General features: G+C 33.4%; 1 protein-coding gene across 3 annotated transcripts in view; it reads left to right on the forward strand.

Moving 5' to 3' along the window:
- The window catches only part of IFT74 (intraflagellar transport 74), a 78,161-nt gene extending 58,210 nt beyond the window's left edge, over positions 1 to 19,951 (forward strand). For all 3 annotated transcript variants that reach the window (XM_082843277.1, XM_082843279.1, XM_082843278.1), the window contains exons 14-20: positions 2,569 to 2,622; positions 3,960 to 4,057; positions 4,558 to 4,684; positions 13,595 to 13,758; positions 14,667 to 14,792; positions 18,285 to 18,345; positions 19,699 to 19,951. In XM_082843277.1, the coding sequence (XP_082699403.1) occupies positions 2,569 to 2,622; positions 3,960 to 4,057; positions 4,558 to 4,684; positions 13,595 to 13,758; positions 14,667 to 14,792; positions 18,285 to 18,345; positions 19,699 to 19,817 (749 nt within the window). In that variant the 3' untranslated portion in view covers positions 19,818 to 19,951. The remainder of the gene's footprint in view (positions 1 to 2,568; positions 2,623 to 3,959; positions 4,058 to 4,557; positions 4,685 to 13,594; positions 13,759 to 14,666; positions 14,793 to 18,284; positions 18,346 to 19,698) is intronic.
- Positions 19,952 to 22,720: the final 2,769 nt, after the last annotated feature.

Genomic DNA, 22,720 nt, shown 5'->3' on the forward strand with positions numbered 1-22,720 from the left:
TCTAATAGCAAGATGAGGAGCTGGAAACAGCATGTGTAGGAAATTCTCTTAAGTTTAGAAGAGGAAAGATAAGATGGTAGTTAAATGCCTATAAAGCCTAGGATGCAGGCCTTCTTCTTAATCCCTTAATGCCTGACCAATCTCCCAAGAGGACAACTTCTCAGACAGCCACACAAGGAACTAGGACTTTTTTAGAAACCTAGGCCATGGCAGATTCAGCAGATACTAGCTTTTCTGCTACTTCACATATGTTATATAATATTTACAAGCATATAAGCCTCCTGTGAGGATATTCCAGATCATGTATGCTGCAAGCTCATATTCTTTCTCTTTGTTTCCCATCCAAAAAACTATTGCCATAAATTACTGAATGGTAACATCATTATAGGGCTAATCTTAATCTGTCTATAATGTATTTTTCAAAAAAAACTTAATCATGTACAAACTTTGTTATTAGTGAAACAAAAAGATCTCTCCCCTTCCCCTTACAACTAATCATGCTGCATCAGTATGCCCTGAGACCATTGTTGATCATCTGAACTGATCAGTAAAGTTGTTAATGCATCCAAAGTCTTAGAGTGAACCAAATGTTTCCCATTCGTTCTGAGTGTTCACTGGCTGGGAATTCATGACCTCTGGGTATTTACTATCCTTATACAGTAGCTTTCAGACTTTTTACTATGAGTACTGGTGGTGGGGGCCTTGACAAGGTTTTCTCTGTATAAGGATTGTCCTCAGTGAATTTGGGAAAAATGTTTTCAGACCAGAAAGCAGAAAAGCTGTCTGCTGACCTGGGTCTCTGACTTTGCCATCACCTTTGTGTAATCGTAACTCACTTCCCACCCAAGCAAGTATACGAGTGGAAGTCCGTAGCCTCCACGTAATTAGGGGCTCTATTCTGACTGTCTACCTCCACTCCCTAATGTTATTGCTGCTCTAGCCGGTACTTGGCAAAACTGTAGAGCTTATAGGAGGATATATAGAACACAGGCTGACCAATGGGTTTTAGCCTCTGGACTCTAACTATTGGCTCCCCCATTTTCTTAGAACTCTTCTTCCTAAAGTCCTTCTAAATGCCAGCTTCTTGCCAGGAACACCCTTAGGAATCTCTTATTCTCTCCATCTTTGCTGGGCATTGTCTTAGTAAGCTTCCTTTGTTTCTCTAGAATGCTAAGATCTAACTGACTTTAATGAAGAAACTGTACAGATTGGATCAAGCACAAATTTATTCTGCTTTCTTTACCTGGGGCCCTGGGAGCACAGGACTGCAGCCATCTCACTAGTTCAAGAAAATAGCCCTGGGCCTCCAAATCTCAATTTCTGTTACACTGAAAATCCTGTTTTTCTAAAATAATCATGATCCACCTCTACTAATGGTCCCTTTATGCAGCTAAAGTGTCCGATTTCATCCATCTGTACGGGCCATGGATTTTTGCCCTTTTAATCATGTCTTTTACATATATTAAATGCAACATGGCAGTTTATTCCTCAATTTTCTTTTTATTTATTTATTTTTTAGTACCACAATGTCCTCGATTACCCAAGCCAGAAACCTGGGAGTCACACTTGACTTCTCCCTCTCTGACCCTCACCAAAATCCTCACCTCACTCTGGCTCTTAAATGTCTCAAATGAAAATCCTCTACCTTACATCCTAATTGCCACCAGGCAGTCTTCCTCTTTCATTTGGATTACTTTGACAACCTCCTAACTGGTCTTATTGCCTCCACTCTTACTTCTCTTTTATTCTCCAGATCAGAAATGCAAGTTGATAATTTTATTACTCTGCTTAAAATTCTTCAGTAATCTTTTGCCCTTAGGAGAGAATCCAGACTTTTATAACATGTGTCTTATAAGGTCTCTCATAACCTGCCTCATCTTTGTGCCACTTTTTCACTTCACATTCTCTGCCTCAGAACTCTTTCGGTTTTCTGTGCTACCATATTCATCCTCACTTTCATATTTCTGTACTTACAATGCTTTGACTTTCAACTCCTTCTATATTTTGACCAAGTAACTCCTATTCATCCATTCTTTATAATGCAGCTTAAATATTACTTCTTTAGAGGAAAATTTCCTGAATCCCTGAACTAGATTAATTGTCCTTGCTGTGTGCTGCTATAGCACCCTTTACTTTCATATGATAACAGTACATTTTAATTGTTAAATCTCTAGACTTTAAGCTCTGTGAGGGAAGTAACCCTGACATCTTGTTTGCTGTTATGAGCTATTCAGAGATGAAATGAAATTTCATGGGAGCTTATGTTTCCCGTCACCAGTGTGTGCATGCATAGGTTGAATATCTCCAAGTTGGAAGTGAAATAGAGAACCATTGGAGAGTCTTTCAGTCCTTTCCAGTCAGGGGATTGTTCTTTCCAAATAGTCAAACATACACATATATATAGCTGTTTTGAAAGACCCTGTAAGTCAATGTAAATGAATTTCACCTAATTGAAAATACTGAATATTTAATGACTAATGGCATATCGAGAACCTAAGAGGTATTTCTAATTTAGAGTACTATATCTTAAGTTCTTGAAACTAATGTTAAATTTTTTATCTCTTATAGGTGAAATGAATCAGAAGTACAAGGAGCTAAAAAAAAGGGAGGAAAATATGGACAGTAAGTGATAATCTTATAGATGTGAAAATATATTCTCAGTTGTTTATTTATACTGAATCAGAGATCTCATTTTGAGAAGATTTAATGACTAATAATAGAAGTGCAGAAGTGTGGACATTCAAAGCATTTGCCTTGAAGTATTACTAAATATCTAGCATAGTTTAGATGGGTAGAGAATTCTAGAAAGATTTTGTACATGTGTATGTATGTGTATGACTGTATGTTAGGGATAGATTCTAAAGCTAATACGTACATTTATAGTCTGTATAGTCTATAGACCACTCATTGATTGTTGAATGTTCTCTTTCACATGCTTCACCTTTAATATCTTTCACCTTTTTTTAAGCTTTTCATAGTACTTATCTCATTATTTATTAGCCCTCACCTCTGATTTTGTTTCTTGGTTCTATTACTAACTGAAGCTTTAGTAGCCTTCTACTGTAGCTTCTTATTCACTTTTTTAAAAAATCTGAAAAAAAAATCTGAATTTGACTGTGTAAATAGATCTTCACTTAAACTTATGTTGTACATTCATAAGTTTATCAAAATTGACTATATTAACGATTACTGGTTTCCTTTTTAAATTATTATTTTTTAAAAATCTGACATTTTTATAGGTCTGAGGCCGATTGTTACCTTCATAGAAACATGTCATAAAGCAGTAATTACCAACTCTGGCTTAACGATATCCCAAGATTTCTTTAAAATCTCAGCAAGTACCAAAAATTATCTCAGAATTAATTTGTTGTTTCATGCTAATAGTAAAATTATTTTAAGTTAAGTTTTGGAAGATCCATAGAAATATTTTAAGAATGTAAGTAAGAGCAAATTATGTACTAATTCTATGTTAGAGAAGAAAAGGGAGGATTTCTTAGAATATTTATTTGTAACAATAAATTACTAAACTTACTTAGTTGAGACTAATTTGGCATTATAAAATACTCAATTTGCAGGTAGAAAAGGTAGCTAGTAATATTTTCCAAAGTAAAGTTAGTGGCTAATTATAGATGTTAATTGTAGGTGTATCAGTGAGATCCTAGTGTAAAAACATAGGATTTATTCTCATCTCCATTTTATCAACTGTTACTTCTGAACCTGAATTTATAAATTTTTAGTTTATTTATATTAAGGTCATAACAAACTTTAAAAGCCTGAAAGTATGTAGAAATGTTCTTATTGAGTAGTTTAATTACCCTTGGGTTAATAAAAAATTAAACAGTGATAGTTTAAAATTTGCCTTGAATTTCTAAAAAGTACTTTTCACACCTACAAATCAGAACTTATGTAGTGTTTAGCTATATCAACAGTAGCATCTCATCATATTTTTCAATTGGCAGCCTTTATTGAGACTTTTGAGGAAACTAAGAACCAGGAACTGGAAAGGAAGGCACAGATAGAAGCCAACATTGTTGCACTCTTGGAACACTGTAGTCGAGTAAGTACCATGTACCTGTCTTAGTGTCTTCATTATTTTTACTGTGATTACCTTTCTAAATACAACTCAAAAACTGCAGTGGTTCACTATTATGTAAGAGTACAGGATACCTAATGAGTATCTTGATTCCTCAAAAAACATTTATTGAGCAGCTACTATTGTGTGGTACCATAGGAGGAAAAATGCGTGGTCTCTTTTCAATATTCTAAGTGTTTTAAAAATCCAGTCAGTTCCTAAAATAGAATAGTTGAATTTTTTCTACAGTAAAATAAAGCAAATGTAAAAGAAACAATTCTGAATTTTAATTTAACCTCTCCTTATTGAGAAAACCACTTTGAATCTCACTGTATTCTTTTATAAAATATATATATAATGAATGATGTATTTCAAAAAAGAATACCCTTTCAAAACATCCAGTCCTTTAGCAGCATTTTCAAGAGTTTTATTGGAAAGTTAAATCAGTGGAATTTTTTTCCACTTTTATGTCTCTGCAAATACAGAATATAAATCGTATGAAACAGATATCCTCTATCACCAATCAAGAGCTGAAGATGATGCAGGATGATCTCAATTTTAAATCTACTGAAATGCAGAAATCACAAAGTACGGCTAGGAATCTGACTTCAGGTGAGGAAACAACCTAGATTTTAATATCCTTTTTTTCTGTAACAAACTGGAACTTTTAAAATCTAATGTTATTCTCTTTGATTTTTTTTGAAAGACTGAGGATATAATTTATGACTGCCTATTGCTGCAGTCATTCATAGGCTCAGAATTTTTTGTGACTTTTCATATCAACTTAATAGTAATTCATTGGGATATTCTCACTCATTTAACATTTATTGAGTATTTGCTTTATGCCTTTGCTGTAACTTGAGTATACAGGGATTAAAAAAAAAAATCCAGTCTGTTTCCTCAAGAAACTTGCAATCTGGTGGAATGCCAAACAAACAATTGAAGTGTAATGAAACAGTGTTAAGATAGAAGGATAAGGAGCAATGGACGTGCACAGGGCTCATATCCACTGTGGTCTTGGGTAGTTAGGAGAGAGGTATCCTAGAGGTGGTAATGTTTTAATTATAGTTTCAGCCATTATGACTAACATGAGACTAGAGTAGCATTGTCCAAAAGAAATGTAATGCCAGCCACATATATATTTTGAATTGCCTAGTAGCCACATTAAAAAAGTAAAAAGAGACAGGTGAATTTTAATAATATATTATATTTAACCCAGTGTATTCAAAATATTATCATTTCAACATGTAGTCAATATAAAATGATCAATGAGATTTTACAGTTACAGCCCATCTGAATTTGGACTGGACACATTCCAATGCTCAAAAGTCATATGTGGCTAGTGGCTGCCATTTGGATAGTGCAGGTAGGGATTAGAAACAAATATAATTGAGCTTAAAGAGCCTAGGATAAAGTCAAGTCAAAATTTGTATAGTATCTTTGGTTTTCTGAAGTGGTGGATTCTAACTATGATGGTGTATGGTGACTTTGAATTAGCTATGTTTTATTTATCTACTGGAAATTACTCTGGCAGTTGTGAGATCATGGAGAAGGAAGACGCTATTTGCTAACTTAAAAATGTTCAAAGATTCCCAAAATGGAATAGTTTCCATAATATCTCTTTATCTGGAATCCCCAAATCTAAAAAAGCTCTTTACAGCAAAACCTAACCTGACCTGACATGAGGCTTTTTAATTATCCTACCTAGTGTGACTGTTCATACTTTTTGCTGCAGAAGTATATTTATCTACTTGATGTCGGGTGCTGCCTCAGACCCTGTCATGGGAGTTATATAATAATCAGTATATACACTATATTACTTTTCTAAAATTCAAAGAATTCTGCATTCTAAAACACAACTGCCTAGGAGTTTTATATAAAGGATTGTGAATCCACAAATGCATATTGAACGCTGTTAATATGCAGTTGAATTTAAATTGATGATATAGGTGGAAAATTATCATTCTGTACATTTATTTTATCTGCCCAGATTTGCTTAAAGTTTGTTTGCCATAGTTTTATTTGTATATCTGAATTATATTCCACGTAAGTGGAGTAGGTGCATTCTAAATTTGATTTATACCTACTGTTGGTTTAACTATGAGTATTTTTTTAATTGTGATAAAAAACACACGAAATTTACCATCCTAACTATCTGTAAGTGTACAGTATAGTAGTGTTAACTATCTACACATTGTTAATGCAACAGATCTCTAGAACATACTCATCTTGCAAAACTGAAACTTATACCATTGAACAGCAGCTCCCCATTTCCTCCTCTTGAGCTCCTGCTAACCACACTCTACTTTATATTTCTAAAAGTTTGACTATTTTAGATACCTCATATAAGTGGGATCAGGCAATATTTGCCTTTTTGTGACCAGTTTAGTTCACATCATAATGTCCTCAAGGTTCATCTGTGTTGTGACATGTGACAGGATTTATTTTTAAGGCTGAATAATATTCTGTAGTATGTACATACCACATTTTCATTATTCATTCATTTGTTGGTGGACATTTAGGTTATTTCCACCTCTAGGCTATTGTGAAATCCTGCTGCAGTGAACATAAGTGTGCAAATATCTCTTCAAGATCCCATTTTCAATTATTTTGGATGTATACAACTATGAGTGTTTTTACATCTTTATTTTCTTTTTTCTATAAGCTGAAGAATTTTATGTTTAATTATTTCATCTAAGAAACTTCTGTTTTAGACCATAGTTTTAAATTTTTCATTTTCTAAGGTCAATACTAATTCAACAAGTTTTTGCCTCCTTTAAGCTACCTTTGTATAATGGCTGTCGAGAAACATACATTTTTTAAAAGGGTAAATATCAATACCGGGAAATGAATTCAATAATCAGGACTTTGTATTCCTTTCATACTTTTATACTTTGTGTTTACATTTCTTTTAAAAACCTAGTCTTCTCCAGAGATGTAGAATTAAAAAAGAATGAAAACTGGCTTCAGTGGAGATAAAAATCTGGTTTGTTACTATGATAAGGATTTTACTGAAAGTTTCCCTTTTAAAGTTTGAATTATCTGACCCCTACAATTAATTTCATTTAGTCAGTTATTTTTAAGTGTTAATTTAAGCCAAGCATATAAATTGTTTTTCCTCTCTTAATACCATCCCCCACAAGAAACTTTTTCTATCTGGAAATCACCATAAGAGGTTTATAATATTCTGGTTCATCTTTCAGAGATAATGAATTTTACATTCCCCTTTTGTGAACTGCCTCCCTTTGACCCTTGAAGTTAAAATTGGAACTCACCTGATTTTCTTAGTGTACTCTGTGCTTCTTAATGGAGCAATATCACTCCCAAGGGGGCAAAATTACTTCTTGGGGGGAGGGTAAAAAAAATTTTATATACTAACTATAAAGGTGTGTGGCCCTCCAAAAGGTCACTGTACATAAACAGATATATATCTGTAATATAAAAAATTCATGGGAGGTGACTGTGAAAACAATAGTCTACAAAAGGCTCCTTAGGGGGACAGTAATAAAAATAAAGAAGGTTAAGATACACTGATAAACTGCATGAGTAAAGAGACAAGGAACCTGTCAGCAATAGTTTTTATTTATATTTTTGGAAAGGAAGCTCCAGGGAATAAACAAATGCGCTGATGGCAGAATATTTCAGGAACATTTCCCCAGGTCAGAGTGGTTCCTTCTGAGTTTTGCTACTATGTACACACTACTTGGTAAACTTTGCAACTTCATAGCATATCAGAAGGAACTAGTCTGCATCCTCTTCCTGTCTCTTCTCTTGGAGAAGCTTTTAGCTTTTCATGGGGTCCTGCAGTTGAAGGAAGATAAACTTTACCCTGTACCAACCAACCGTTTTCTCCCTTTCTCTAAAAAAAGCAGTATATATAGTTTAAAAATGTATTTCCCTAATATATCTTTAAATTAAACTTGTAGTTAGATTTATATAACTTTTCACTGAACAGCCAAAATATACAAAGTAAGTACATTTCCTATTTAGAGCATTGAAACACCATAAGCTTCAGTGACTTTGATTCAGCACTTTGATTCTCAACTTAACTATTTCCAACCCTAGTAGAAATATTAATCCAATAAAACAAAACCCTCTCAACATTTCGTCCATATATTGATATATCTTTTAAAATAACATATAGTCAATGTGGTTGAGTCTTAAGACTCTTTAAAGAGACAGAAGGAAATGTTCACATTTAATTATACCAACTTAGGACAAATTTGGTTGGTAACAACCTCCTTTCTTAAATCAATGTCTTTTGAAGCTTTTTTTTTTTTTTTACTATTTGGTATTTTATACTCTATGTGATTTTTGTTATATTCATAAGTAGAGAGTTGCTCGATTCTTGAACATGACATTTTTATTATAATGTCACCTTCCAGGTATATCTTAATCTTTCTGATTTCATAGGTAGAAGAAGAAGGTTTAATAATTAGCAGCTTTGTATTGATTTTTCCATTAGAGAATCTTTATAGGTAATAAAACTTAAATTTATTAAGTCCAAGTAAATTTTGCTAAATCTTACATGAAGAAACCAACTTACTTACTCATTGCCCGCCCTGTATAAGAGAGACATCCTGGTAAGAAGGAGTGCCAAAAATCTATGTATAAACTCTAACCAAATCCTAATCTGACTACTGAAATGTGTATGCATTGAGTAGGCTTTATGGGACCTAGGAAAAAGCAGCAGCTAGAAGTTGAAAGAACTGAGTACAGAGATTTAAGATGCTACCCACTCCAAAGGAGAAAAGTTTAGAGATTTATTTAGTTCGGCAAAGTTAATTGCTTATTTATAATATATATCAGCACTTCTCAAAGGAGCAGAATACAAAGTCTCTACAACATGTCATTTAAAATGTTCATTATAAAAATTTACATTTAGTAAATTTACTAAATTTACATTTAGTAAAAATGAAGAAAGAAGAAAATGTGAGTCAAGGGGAATCACTACACACTGAACCTGAGATAATCCAGACGTTGAAATGAAAAGAAAAAGGACTTTAAAAAGTTTATAAACATATTTAAGGGCTTGAGGGAAAATAAAATCATAAAAAATGAACAGATTGGAGAATCCCACAGAAAAATGGAAATTACAAAAAAGAACCAGGTGAAAATTCTAGAGTTGAAAATATAACTAAAATGAAAAATTCACTGACCTGAGTAGAAGATTGAAGACAGCAGAAAAAAAGAATCAGTGAACTTAAAGATAGATAAATAGAAATTATCTAATCTGAAGAAGAAAAAAGAATGAACAGAGCCTAAATGACCTGTGGGACAGTTTCAAGCAGTCTAATTTACATGTAATTGGAGTCCCAGAAGGAGAGGAGGGACAGAGAATGGGGGAGAAAAGATAGTTGAAATAATGGCTGAAAATTTTCTGAAAATTTGATGAAAAACTTAATTGTACAGATCTAAGAAGCTCTTTGAACCCCAAACAGGGTTAATGTAAAAATTCCTTACCTAAGCACATCATCATCGGACTGTTGAAATGCAGCAATAAAGAAAAAACAATAAAAGGAGCCAGAGAAAAATAATATGTATACACAGGGTACAATATATCCCACTATGAGATTAAATTTTATCATAAAAATCATTGTGAATTTTGTATTTTACTCTGAAATATGTTACTTTAATATAAAAATCTACCCCTAAATCTAAGTAATTTAAGGACGATGTTCATATTTGGCTTTTGACACTCTGAAATACCACTATTTTTTTGAGGGTATTCATATTCCTACTTTAAACTAGAGGAAAAGTGAAGGTAAAATGTTCTAAGATGACAATGCATCACTGTATGCCTCTACAAATAAGTAACTACAGGATGTATTGGGTTATTCCCATGCCTATCCCTGGGAACACAGAAGAGAAGAAACTGGCCAAGGCAGGTTTGAATCCAGATTTCTTCATCTAAATATACAGGATATATATTTCAATTCCATTTTAGTCTCTGTTTTTGAGTTAGCTGAAATCAGATTTTATTTTGGTATCTATAAGGAAAGCAGAACAAAGGATGGGGCCTGGGGAAAGAAGCCTGAAGTAGCAAAATTGACCAAGTGTTACTGTTCCTCTTCCCACAACTCACTGTTGCTCGTTGAGGCATCTTTGGATCATAAAGTAACATTTGCTATTGTAAAATATGAACCTTTCATAAACGTGATAACAATATCACTCAGCACCAAAGCTTGACTGGCTGTTGACCTTGGGCAGTAATTACCTTTCTAAGCTTTAGTTTCCTCATATAATAAAATTTACCCTTGCCCAGGGCTATTAGGAAAAGTAAATCAGATAATATATAAAGCCAGGCACATTCCAGGTTCTCAGTAATGTTGGTTTCCTCTTAAACCTTTCTTTCTCTTTAAAAAAGAGACCTTTAAAGCCAGCATCACAAAGTTAAGAAGTCTCTGAAATAGAGAAGGTAGGTATTATATAATCCTACCAGAATGGAATATTTTTAAAAATACTGTTTTCTGATTATAAATGGAATTCATATTCATTATAGAGGATTTAGGAGATATAAGCAAGCATAAATAAAAACTAAAAATACAATCCCACTATCAAAAGTTTATTACTATTAAAATTTTGGTATCTTTTTAGTCTTTTTTCCGTATTTTATCACATCTTGGAAAAAAATAAAAAGCCTTTTCCGAGTATTCTCTGCCCAGCTATTATCCCTCTCTTTCAAAGGTTTCACAGTCAAATTTCTTAAAACCTTCCTCTCACTCTTGATTCCATTTCTTTCTGTGAAATCTGTTCTCAGAAGATACATCCAGGTTCTCCTGGTCAGTAAATTCAACACATATTTTGCCATCTTTTTCTTTTAATCTCTAAGTAATATTCTGTACTACAAACCACTTCTTTATTCTTGAAATATCTTTTCCCCATGACTTCTGATTTTTCTCTTATTTCTTTGGTCATTTCTTATTCTATATGGATCCTTCATGTTAATTTATTCTTTAAAAATTTGGTATTCTTATAGGTGCAGTCATGAATCCTATTCTGTTGATGATTTGAACCACTCCCATTGCTTCAGGTGCCATCTCTATGCTGGTGGTTTCAGAATCTGTACCTTCAGAGCTCACATTTTTCCCTCTGGATTTTAGACCCATATTTCTATATATGGACATCTTTACTTATCTCTGTTTGGATGTTTCTGAGGTATCTCAAACTCAACAAATCCTAAATCGACTTCAGTGTATCATAAATCCCTCCAACAGACAAAAATTTATATGTCCCTCTGCCTACCCTCCCATACACTCATTTATTCAAGTTGGAAACGGGATTCCGCATTTTCTCTTGCTCAACTACTGTATCCGGTCGATTGCCTGTTTTGTTAATCCCAAATGCCTAATCTTTTTTGAGTCCCTCCAGATCTCTCCTGCACTGTTTCTTCATTTATTTTTATCTGACATAACTGTATATTTTATATATATAGTCTTTTTCCACTGGAATATAAGTTCTTTGTTCATTGCTATATTCCCCATGCTTTTCTATTTGCCTGGCACATAGAAAGCATTTATTTAATAAATACTGGGGTTTTTTTAAGATTTTTTTTGATGTGGACCATTTTTAAAGTCTTCATTGAATTTGTTACAATATTGCTTCTGTTTTATGTTTTGGTATTTTGGCCGTGATGCATGTGGGATCTTAGCTCCATCACCAGGGATCTAACCTGCACCCCCTGCACTGGAAGGTGAAGTCTTAACCACTGGACTGCCAGGGAAGTCCCTAAATATTGTTTAATGAAAAAAAAATCCCCACCAGTCTAAGATTTCTTGCCTAGATCACTGAATCAACACTTAACTGGTCTTCCTGCACATAGTTATGCTATTTCGATTAATTGTCCACATGGCAACTAGAGAGAACTTTCTAAAATTTAATTATGTTACTCTCTGATTTGAAACTCATTGATGACTTGCCATAGCCCTTAGCATAAAGTCCCAACTCCCTGTCTTGACTTAAGCCCTTCATGAACTGAAATCCTTCAATTTTTCAGTTTTCTTTCCTACCACCATCCACTTTGAACTTTGGGTTCTAGTCATACTTCTCTTATTTGCGCAAAGGTACCATGCTTTCTTACCTCTAGACTTTTAGACTTTACCTCATGCTTTCTTACCTCTAGACATTTTTGCACATGTTGATTATTTTCTCTGGAACACTCACTTTTTCCTTTGTGTGGTTGATTCCTAATCCTTAATGCCTTAGTTAAAAGGCATGTCTTCAGAGAATTCTTTTGACCAATGCCACATGTTCTGTGGTACCCTGTATTACTCTTTTCATAGTAGTTATCCAGTTTACTGTAAGTGCTTATTTAATTTCCTAATTTAACCTCTAGAATATAGCTCCTCGAGTGAAAACAATGATGTCTCTGTTGATTTCCATTATATCCTCAGCACCTGGCACATAGTAGATGCTCAATACTTTTGAAAGAAAGAATCGCGCACACACATACACACACACACGGGCAATTTTCATTATTTATGGAGTCTGTATTTGTAAACTTGCTGTCTCACTGAAATTAATTTGTAACCCCAAATTCATATTTGCAGCACTTTCATGGTCATTTGTGAACACACGCAGAGGTGAAAAATTGGAATTCAAATTTGAAAAATTTGAATGCTCGAGTTCCCAGTGGAGGTTGATTAAGGCAGCACTATGCCTTCCTGCATTAGTTCTCATACTGTAAACAAGTATCCTTTTCATGGTATATTATTTAATGTCACTCTTTTTTTTTTAACCACACTTTTGTGTGTTTTTGCTAGTGCTTTTGCTATTCAAAATGGCTCCCAAGTATAGTGCTGAAGTGTTGGCTAGTGTTCCTAAGCGCAAGGCTGTGATGTGCCTTACAGAGAAAATATGTCAGTTATATAAGCTTCACTGAGGCATAAGTTGGCCTTGAGTTCAATGTTAACAAATCAATAATATATATTAAATAACATATTTAAAGAGAAACATACATAAAACAAGGTTATGTATTAGTTTGATGATAAAAGTATCATCAAAGTTGATAAAAGTATCGTGACCAGAGACTCACAGAAACCTAATCCTGTATTTCCCATAGGAGTTCAGTATTTGCTAACTCAGTGTTTACAATGACTTTTCGGAATATAACTACCACAAATAATGAGAACTGACTATATATGTACTTAAAAATTTTGCTCATAACGTTTCATAACTTGCTTTTTTCTCCACATAACTGTGTGTATATGTCATGCACATATTAAAAATGATGAATCTTTATCTCATATATTATTAAGTAAGAAAAAGAACTATGTGTGTTCTTACATGTTTGTATGAGAATGGAGGCAAATGTGATTAATATACATCGGTTTATGTTGGTTACCTGGGGGGTAAGTAATTTTTAAAAATTTATCTTTGTATTGTCTCACTAGTTGCAGTGAATGCATGTTTCTTGTGCAGATACTCTTGTAAAAAAATGCATGATTTTTAATGATTGCATTTCCTTTTGTGTAAGGAATAAAATTTCGACTAATTATGGCCTTGAATCTTCCTGCGTTTCAGATAGTCAGCGTCTACAGTTGGATCTACAAAAAATGGAGCTACTGGAAAGTAAAATGACTGAGGAACAACAGTCTCTAAAAAGCAAAATTAAGCAAATGATAACTGATCTGGAAACATATAATGATTTGCCAGCTTTAAAATCATCAGGTGAAGAAAAGAAAAAGGTAAATGGTAACAGTTCTATGAAATTGTAATTCAAGTTGGTTTTTTCTTGATTAAATTTAATAATATATGTATTTTTAAAAATTTATTATTTTCAATTGACTATTTGATATATAATCTAAGAAAAAATAAAGAAGTTTACATATATAGTAGGAATTTAGAGTGATTTAAGTTTCAAAACAAAAGACAAACATTGAAAAGCAAGTAATAGTGTACTTCAAATATAAACTTTGTTAAATGCAAATTTGATTACGATATTTCTGTACTTAAGACTTCTCAGTGGCTTTTCATTGCCATTTACATTAATTTAAAGTAAATCTGGGGCTTCCCTGGTGGTGCAGTGGTTAAGAATCCACCTGCCAATACAGGGGACACAGGTTTGAGCCCTGATCGGTGAAGATCCCACATGCCGCAGAGCAGCTAAGCCCGTGCGCCACAACTACTGAGCCTGTGCTCTGGAGCCCACAAGCCACCACTACTGAAGCCCGCGCGCCTAGAGCCCGTGCTCTGCAACAAGAGAAGCCACCGCAAAGAGAAGGCCGTGCATCGCAACAAAGAGTAGCCCCCGCTCTCTGCAACTAGAGAAAGCCCGCGTGCAGCAAGGAAGACCCAATGCAGCCAAAAATAAATAAATTAAATAAATAAATTTACAAAAAAATTTAAAAATAAAGTAAATCTGGTGGAGTACAAACACATATGACAGCCCTAATAAGTTATTATTAATATAGTTAATATTAATTTAGCTTATTATAATTAAAAGGATATTTTTACAAACAGGTTTTAGAGTAATTATAGCCTTGGTAGAATTTTATCAGAATATTATTGAAATTGTTTAAGTCAAATGCTGTTTATATTGGTTTACTAGGTATCTGCTAAAGCCTGTTACTTACTTCTGTTTGGATCTATCTAGAAATTGCATCAGGAGAGAACAGTATTATCAACCCGCAGAAATGCCTTTAAAAAACTAATTCAGAAACTAAACACAGAATATGAGACACTAAAAACACAATTGCAAGAAAACGAGACACATTCTCAGGTAAAAAGAAAAAAAAAAGACTGAAATTCATTTCTGTTTTTAGGTTATCTGGCCTGTTCTCTTCATCTATATTTTCACTCCCAAAGCAATCCATTCCTTTTTTTTTTTCACCTGCTTTATTTACCTTCCGGATTTTCTGGCTTTGAAGATAACTAGATTCTGTATAGTTTCCACTCAGAATGAATTTACTCCTGCTTTCCTGACTTCTGTAAACTTATATCGAAGGCCAACTCTATGCTAGGCACTGTTCTGGGCACAGCCATTATGATAATGGCTTTTAAAAATTTCAAAAGTAAAGTGTTTTTAATGCAGAAACTTTGCTAATACATAAATGCTGCAGATAACAAAAATGAGCCGTAATGACTAATATCCCACCACCCAGGAGATGATTCTGTGTATATGAAGACAGATATTTCTAGTCTATATTTCTATGTTATGTGTACACTTAGTTTATACATGTACATACATACACATTTATTTCTGTATATTTATAGAAATGGTACCATATTGTACCTATTATTTGGAAACTTGTTTTTCATTATTAACTATACATCATAAATACTTTCCCTTGTCAGTAGATTTTGTAAAAATATGATTCTATATAATATTTGACTATATGGATATAGCATAATTTACTGAGTCAATTCCAAATTGTTGGACATTTAGGTTATTTCTTGTTTTCAAACTATTCAAATAATGCTATAAAGAGCAGTAATGTTCTTGAATTTCTTTATTTACATCTCTGATTATTACACAGGATGCATAGACAAGCCCCCTTTTCATATCACTCATCCTGTTGATAATTACCTGAACAAGGTCTAAGGTCTTCTGCATTGAGAGCTCTTTCTAAGGGCAGAAATGATGTCTCTTTCCCTCACTTTCTTCCCAGCACTGTGCTAGTGGTTGGCACATAATAGGTGTTCAATAAGTATTTGTTGGAGGATTAAATGAAGCATGCGTGTCATATACAAAATCAGTAATTGTGGTCTGTTAAAGGTTGGTCATTCTCACATCTAATTATCTACATTAGCAATTTGCAACTATGATTTATTAATGCTAAATGCGTTAAATTTTTTCTTCCTTCGTGTAGTAATATGATGATGATGATAGACAACCATCATTAACATTTTGGTATAATATCCTTGTAAATTTTTTTTCCTTTGCAGTTATACACCCTTAATTATATTGATTTTTACAAATAATGAAATCATTCTATGCATATGCTCTTTAAGCAATTGTTTTCTTAAGTGTTTTCAAGCGCTTTTTTTGATGATATTTTTATGGCATCAGCTATTTCATTGTGTGGATGTACCATTTAAAAAAAAGACAAACCTTATATTCTTCTTGAAAGGGGTGGACTCTCATCAGAGTTTGCCACAACTACTAAAAACTTAGAAGTCACTAATTTACATATTTCAAATTTATTCGTCAGTTACTCTGTCTCTACTTTGTAATATACAGGCCTGGATATAGACTTGTGAATAGCAAAATTATCCTAGTCTGTTTAGAGTGGGAATGGATACTGGAGAAGAAACATAAGAAAAAGTTTATGAGGCCATTGTCTTATGGTTCATAGGAAAAAATACTGATATTTCATATGGATTTTTGACCCTCCTCTTCCACTGAATGGATGATTTAAAGAGGAAAACATTTGACAAACACAATTTCTTAGAGCCAGTCGGTGGCTACCTCATTTATTCCCACATTAAGTACTAATCTTATTCGTAACCCCACGTACAGGAATTTGTAACATAAACCACAACTTACAATGCTTCTCTGTATTATTTGTTGCCTTTTGTGAATCCCAACTGTTTGAATCACATCCTGGTCTCCCTATCTTTTGCAGTTATTTACTCAAAAACTGGCTTTTGAGATCTGTAATTTTTACAATAGACCTTTTTTTTTTTTTGAGTGGTTATTGATTTGAAATCATTTAAGCACATTTATATTGGAACAAACTGTAAAACTCCTAGAAATCATAGGGGAAAAGCTCCTTGACATTAGTCTTGGCAACAAGTTTTTTATTATAACACGAAAAGCACAAACGACAGAGGCAGAAATAAATAAGTGGGTCCACATCAAACTAGAAAGTTTCTACACAGCAAATGAAACAACAAAATGAAAAAGCAGGATGGGAGTAAATATTTGCAAGTTATATGTCTCATAAGGGGTTAATATCCAAAACATATAAAGAACTCATAACAGACTTGTAAAATAAGTTGTAGGGAGAAAAAGACAGATGAGTGCTTCATAACATCCTTGGAGCTTTAAAGGCAAGTAACTGAAATAGATGTATAATATAGAATGAATTTGACCATCTGACACAGTGTTGCTTTTATATCATTATTCATGTAGCACTTAAGGGGTCTGCTGCATTATAAGGCCACCCCTTTGTATGAAACAAAGAGGAAAAACTTGGTACTTGACTTTGCAAAAGGTTATTAGAGATTTATTGTCAAAAAGTGCTGACTGCTTCCTTAAGTCCATCTTAACTTCAAGGTTCTATCAGGGGAAGCTAGATCTGATTTTAGTAGCATTAAGTCACAGCACATACAGTTCATATAATTAATTAGTTATGATTCATCCTAATATCTAGATTTATCTCTTTGGAGGAAACAATGGGATGGATGCTACATTAAGACTGAACTTATGCCCTGAAAATAATTTTAACATGAGATTAGAAAGAAATATTAATAATGCTGTTTCAATTATCAGATTTTTTAAAATGATTATTACTTCTTGGAAATGTCCAGGCAGAACATTATTTTAATGTTTCATTTTTCAGACTGTCCTTTGTTTAGGAAAAAAAACTATGTGCATCTTAAAAAAGAAAGACCATAACCCAGAGTTACAAGGTTAATTAAATCAGAAAAACAATTTAATTCTATAACAGTAAAATTGTCTTTGGAGGAAGCAACCATCAATATAATATCCACATTAGCTTCCTGTTGATGCAGAAATTATTGTAACAGTGCCAGCTTTTTACCAGCCCTCTTATAATCTTCACACTGCAGCTCGGCTCTTATCACAGCCTGTGGAATTAGACAGGAAATTTAGCCCTGGAAATAAGGAAGTTTCTCCTATATAGCTGAACCTTTGCAGTATTAGAATATATAGTACTTTTGTGACATTAGACCTTCAGGTTTCAAGGAGAGATTCCTATCATGTCCCATTCTTCTGTTTTAAGTTCTTTTAGGAAAGGGAAAAATCATAAATTGTCTTTCAGTTGGTATGTTCATTGGTATAATAAATAATTTCCAATTAAAGTAAACAGAGTAAACCTGTTGTCAAATTCAGCATTGTATTTATTATTGTATTACTGTTATTTAATTTTTTTAAATTCCTTTTTTGTCTATCATGGCTTTATCTCAATAAAATGCAGGGAGTTGAAAAGATTTAAAATTGGGGGTGTTTTTTTTCTTATCATCTCAAAGGGGTGTGCAATTGTTTTGAATATGGGCACTGGTTAACATTTTTCTTTTGTGTTTTTAGCTTACAAATTTGGAGAGGAAGTGGCAACACCATGAGCAAAATAATTTTGTGATGAAAGAATGTATCCTTTAAAAAACTGCGAATGAGCTTGACTGAGTGATTTTTTTAGGAATTTCTTTAAAGACTGAAATGAAATTCAGTTCAACATCAAATACCTAATATGTACAAAACACTGGCTAAACTATGTGGGAAATAAATGAATAAGACTTAGTTTCCATTCTATGATTTTGTGTGTGTGTGTGTGTGTGTGTGTGTATATACACCAAACTAATAGAAAGCAGACTGTACAAAGCCATAGTGCAGCATAGTGATTAAGTGTACAGGTTTTAGAGTCAGGAGATCTAATTTTAAATATTGACTCTACTACTTATAGGTTATGGACTTTGGACAGTTTACTTAATTGTTTAAACCTCAATTTTATCATCTCAAATACAGTTAATACTTCCTTCTCATAGAGTTGTTGGGAGAATTACATATAACCAAATATATGTATATGTATGTATGCATGTATGTATGTATGTATAGTCATTTGTTGTTATTTATAATGCTGTACCTTGGATATCTGGGCAGCAAAGGGAGAGATAAACCAAGTAGTGTCATGAGAAATTTGACCTTCAAGCTCATCTGTGTTTCAGCCAATTCAGCTTCATCTACCAAGATAGTACTTATGTCCCATCTTATTTCTATCAAGATAGTTCTTATATTCAGTCTTCTTGCTTGTCTTTTTGTATGGACATAGAAGGAAGCAGCTGCTGAGGACAAGTATTGTGGAGTTGTAAGAAACATTTCCCCAAAGGTTGTTTCCTAGTCCCCTTTTGACCTATTTACGGACATCTCTGCTTAGAGAACTAGATCCTGACTCACTGGTTGCATAGATTCTCCTCTAGGACACTACTGAACATCAGCTCAGGGCAGCATGGACCCCAGCGTACCTCCAGATGAGATGCTTTAAGGGCTTTATTCCCAGTGGTTGTGCAACTTATTTTAAAAGCAGAAGATTCCCATTCACAGTATGATAAAGTCCAGAATTCTGCTTTTGTGCAACATAAAGTAGGTGATTTTGAAACAGAGTGAAGTCTAGAGACTTGCCTGAAATCCTGTGTAGTACTTTAAAGGACAGTTCTTCTGAACATTGAGTTGTTCTATGACCAGATTAAGATTGAGATGAATAAAATGTTAACTCTAAAAAAGATTTTATACCATAGGTGAACTTTTTTGAAACAAGTTTTGCCTGGCCTTTTAGGTTTCAATTGATGCTTAATCTGTTTTTTTTAATAACTATTCTAATTGTGCTTTTTTGTGCCATCTTCAGTTTTCAATAAGAAAAATACTAGTATAATTTGGGTCCTTTCTGAGTCACAAAATTAGATTAATATTTGTTTTGATACTGTTTCCCCTTAACTCATGTAATTAGTCATAGCAACCAAGAGTCAAGAGAGTGATTACCGGCCAATTATGAAGAATGTGACCAAGCAGATTGCAGAGTATAATAAAACCATCATGGATGCTCTACATAGCATGAGCAGAAACTGAGTCTGAACCAACTACAAGTCTCTATAGAAATATCCTTTTGCTGCTAAACTTCATACATGCCGGCTGAAAAATAATAGCTTACCCGTGAAGAGTTTTACCTAAAATTTTTGAATGTTACAATTTTTGTGGCCTCTTTGAAGTGTGAAATTTTAAATAGTATAATAGTTAAATAAATAGTTTACTTATAAAAAAGTATCGTCTCCTTTTATACTTGTATTTGTTTTGCATGGATGATAAAATGTCTCAAAGAACCAGGAGAAAAACAAACTAAAAGTGGCCATTGTTACTCATTTAGTTGTTATAATACATCTATGGCAGCACATGAGATCGTCTTTTCATATGTCAAGCCTAGGAGGGGTGTATGGAGTATGATTCTGATTTAGCACTTATCAACCTTGCCAATTTTTGCTTCTAGAAAAAGTAAGAATAGAAGGGAGATGTTTAGTTTTGAGCTTTACTTCTCAAATAGGGTATATTTGATGTGTTTTAAGACATATAAAGTCACATGTAAATATATAACTTTTTATATATCAGTTATTCCTAAAGATTTCGAATTAAGACTTTTAATCTTTACATTTTTAAAATACTTTCTCACATGTAAATATTTGCTAGGAAAAACATGAAATTTAAAAGAAATGTTGTACTTATGGCCGGCTCTTCTGGACTATGGCTACTGCTGTTCATTTCCACCCTGGAGTATACATTCACTCTTTAGTACTATAGGAGGACTTAAGTAGATTAATTTATAAGCATTGCTAGAACATTTGAAAGGAAAAGGTGGAAGGAGTAGAATTGTGTTATAGGAATCTGGGAGACATTATGGTAACTAAAGATGTATCCTCTCTTTTGGGCAGGAATGAGTCACCTTGCATATGCACCAGCATAAAATATTCCTTAAAACTATCCTTCCTTCACTCTGATATCATGTTCATCAAGTTATTCTTCTCAGTATTCATGAAACACAAGCATATTAGTTTCTTTTTTAAAAGGCTTTATTGAGATACAATTTATATACGAAAAAATACCCATGCATGTTGCTTTCTTGAAGTAAATATTTATCATTAAATTATTCAACTTTAGTTCTGTGTGAGTTTAGGTAGAGGGGTGAACATTGTTGAGTTTGATTAATTCTGAATTACTAGTATGGCTGAAGATCTTGCACAGTGATAAGTTCATTTAGGTGGCATTCATAAAGTATGCTCTTCAGATCTTGAGCTCCTCAGATTTTTAATAGGTGTTATACCACCAAAGGATTCATAGTCAAAGGAATTTGGGAAACATTATTTGAAACAAAGGTAAATTGTTTTCTTTCTTCTTGACTGCTCAGAACCCTTAATGTGCTAATGTGCAGTAAGTTCAAGAAGAGTATATACTATTAATATTAGGGTCTTTTTTTCTGAGTAGTGGGATTGTGGGTCTTTTCATCTTCGTTGGACTTCCTGATATGTTCTCAAAATTTTCTGTGATGAACATATAATACTTAGACATGCAATAAAAATTCAAATAAAGTCATATATACAGTTAGTACTTTAACTTGTAGAAAGGACATATGATAGTTAAGACAACTCTGTAGTCATTGAACTAGAACTGAACCAGTCTTTACCCAGAAAGGAAGTAGGAGGAAAATTGCCTATTCATTAAATATATGCATTTGCATTATAACAATGTGAAGTTCGGCAGAAAAAAATTTTGAAAATTTCTTGAAAAAAGCAAGTTTCTCAACTTCCATTCTAAATTACTCATATATGATATTTGAGGAACATAATTGAGCAGGATTTCTTTAAACTAAAACGTGTTATCTGAGGGAAATTCTTGACTAATGTCTCTTCCTTCCTCTCAGAGCTTTTCAACAAATCCAACAAGAATATTCTCTCTGCTAGGATAGACCTGGAGGCTACTATCTGCATGAACCGGCTCTTCCTCAGTCAGTCACATTGCTCAGTGAGTTTCATTCCTGTTAAAATAACACCTTGTAAGTCATGTGGAAAGAAGCTGCAGACTGAACAAACATGCTGAATAGTCTTACTAATGAACGTCAACATGGGAAAGCTAGCAAGTCTTTGTTTTTCCCATCCTTATCTTTATCAGTAAATAAACATGAGTTCTTTATACTCTTTTTCACTAATGGGAGTCCCTGATTTGGACCATATTCTGGTTTGTGTTAATGTGTAGAATTCAGGCAGGGTGAGAGGATTAGAGCATGGAGTAATGCTGTTCACACTAGAGATGAAAGAAGATAGAAGATAATAGAAGCTCCAGGGGCTCTTGCTGTCCCCCTGCCCAATTTCTCTGTTGTTCTTTCATTTAGCTATATGATTCCAGCATAAACAACCTTAATAAATTAGAATGTTTAGGCTTGAAGTAAGAAGAAATCAAGATGGACTACTAGAGAGTACCTTTTTAAATAAAAGCAGGTTGTGTCTTTAAATTGCAGATTCATAGTTTGAGAACTGAGATTAAACATCTTTAAAAAGACCGGTTTTAATACAAAGGTAGAAAAGTTAGGAAAGACAGATAAACAAAATGAAGAAAATAAATTACTTCTGATCACACTAGTCTCTAGATGTGCATCTATATGTCTTGTCACACATACCTATTTTTCATTATATACTTATGTATTTTTAATAAAATTAATATACTGTTCTTAAACTTACTTTTGCTATTTATAGTTTTACAAACATTTGTTTGTGCCATTATATATTCATGTACAACAACATGTTAAATTGCTGCGTATTATTTTATTATAGGAATACTTTCTGAAAACAAACGCCATGTTATTGAATGAAGTTTAAGGGGTGGGGTTAAGTGTAAGCTTTGACTAAGGTAACTGAGTTTGAATCACAGCTCCACTACTAACTTGTCATATGACCTTGGGAAGTTACTTAGTCTCTGAATTTCAGTTT

This window comes from Leucopleurus acutus (genome assembly GCF_964270905.1).
Source record: "Leucopleurus acutus genome assembly, chromosome: 7".
In the NCBI taxonomy this organism is placed as follows: Eukaryota; Metazoa; Chordata; class Mammalia; order Artiodactyla; family Delphinidae; genus Leucopleurus; species Leucopleurus acutus.